Here is a 2,087-nt window from a genome sequence, read left to right on the forward strand (position 1 = left end):
GGGCTGTGCTGGGCTTCCTTGCTCTCACACCCTTTCTCAGGTTTTTCTGTCTCCAACTCTCCACCCTCTGTGTTGCAGTTGGGTCGGAACTGGAGCCATCCTCATGGTGCCTTTACACATGCAGCCTCCCCGCCCAGGTCTGTATCCACGTGCTCCACATTTGTGCTGAAGACCTGCTCACTCTAAGAGAGCAATCAGGAGCTGCCCTCCATCCTCTCAGTAGCTCTCAGCATTCACACCAAAGGCCATCCTTGCTGCCTGCATCCTCTGAAACACTAACATAGCTGCTCACCTTGCTGGATGCTATGTGCTTGTGAGTCGTTACAGCTAGATGAAGCACAGCTCCAGGCCGGCCAGGTCTGCGCCGTACCCCATTCATTCCCATGTCCTCTGACCACACCTGCCTCTTAGGAAGGTACTTATTTCTCAGTTTGTTTTTGGCGAAAGCTCGGGTGTGATGCTTTCTGTGGTCTTGTTGCAGGTCTTTCTGTCTGAGTGGAATGAACACAAAGTTGCTCTCTCACGACTCTCCAGTCTAGAGATGAAGGATGATTTCCTCCATGGGCTAGAGATGCTGAAATCTCTGCAAAGCAGACACATTGTCACACTGGTTGGCTACTGCGAGGACGACAGCACTATTCTTACTGAGTACCACCCTTTCGGTTCCTTGAACAACCTGGAAGAGACACTAAACCTTTCAAAGTACCAAAATGTGAACAGCTGGCAGCAGAGGTTGCAGCTGGCTGTGGAGTATGTGAGCATCCTTAACTACCTGCACCACAGCCCTGTGGGAACACGGGTCATGTGTGACTCTAATGACCTGCCCAAGACATTGTCCCAGTACCTGCTGACAAGTAACTTTAGCATTGTGGCAAATGACTTGGATGCCTTGCCCCTGGTAAACCGCAACTCTCAGACATTTGTTAAGTGCGGCCACAGGGAGCTCCATGGGGATTTTGTGGCTCCTGAGCAGCTGTGGCCCTATGGAAAGGACGCACCCTTCCAGGATGACCTCATGCCCTCATATGACGAGAAGATAGACATCTGGAAAATTCCGGATGTCTCCAGTTTCCTTTTGGGGCGCGTGGAAGGGAGTGATATGGTTCGATTCCATTTGTTCGACATCCATAAGGCCTGTAAGAGCCAGGCTCCTGCAGAAAGACCCACTGCTCAGGATGTCCTGGATGCTTACCAGAACATTCTCCACTCACTCAGAGATTCTGTAACATCTCAGACAAGAGAAATGCTGTAGAAACAGGCCACTGGGTGACGGATGGGCTTCACAGCTGAATGGCTTTACAGCCATTCTGCTCGGTTGGCTGGGTCCTTGCATGAATTTCCCGTTTCCTTGACTTACCTGCACCTTGGAGTAGGTTCTGTCTCTCCCAGCAACCTGGGCGGAAGTTGCCTGGCAAGAAGAGCTTGCTTCACCGTGCTTCCTGGCAAAGGTGCAGAGAAGTGAATCTACCCAGTGTTTAAAGGAAGTAATAAAACAGCAGTGAGAAAGAAGCATCTCCCCTGATCACCAGTCTATAGGCTGCTGAGACATAGAGGAGGATTGGGAAGGACAGCACATGAGAAAACATGCACTATTTCTCCAAAGAACGATTTTCTCCTAATTTAAAAAGTGGTACTGAAGGCTCCGGATGTACAGCTCAGTGCTTGGGCACTTGCCTGATTGTGTGCAAAACCCTGGGTTCAGTCCCTAGCATTCACGCACACACATGCACACACTCCCACAGACAAAGACCAAAAGCAAAGACGGTTCTGAGTGCGCTCCTTTTTACATGATGTCATAGAGTCATTGTCAGTGATTTCCCATGAAGGGTCTATGCCGTCCCCTCCCACTGAGCTGAAAGAGCTCTGCACTGTGACGGCTCTTGACATTTTGCATGAATGATACTTTGAAATTCCTGCTTAGCTGGGGTTTCTGTGTCCAGAATTAATTGTGAACATTTCGTATCAAATGTCCCTCATCACTGGAAGCTGTAAAGCTTCCCCCCGCCTTGGCTGCATGACTGAAGAACTTAAAAAATTCAATCATGCATATATATCTTGCTTTACTGTGCTTCCTGGTGAAGGTGCAG

The 2,087-nt window shown here is 49.5% G+C and overlaps 1 protein-coding gene across 1 annotated transcript; it reads left to right on the forward strand.

The window, feature by feature from the left end:
• Nucleotides 1-481: 481 nt before the first annotated feature.
• Pomk (protein O-mannose kinase) lies at nucleotides 482-1,747 on the forward strand (the record flags this gene model as incomplete). The annotated part of the gene is given in 1 exon segment (XM_008826506.3): nucleotides 482-1,747. A coding segment is annotated over 1 exon segment (771 nt), but the record flags the coding sequence as incomplete, so codon positions are not given.
• Between the last annotated feature and the right edge of the window lie 340 nt (nucleotides 1,748-2,087).

Source organism: Nannospalax galili, unplaced genomic scaffold (genome assembly GCF_000622305.1).
Source record: "Nannospalax galili isolate Female #2095 unplaced genomic scaffold, S.galili_v1.0 C49515827, whole genome shotgun sequence".
Taxonomy (NCBI): Eukaryota; Metazoa; Chordata; class Mammalia; order Rodentia; family Spalacidae; genus Nannospalax; species Nannospalax galili.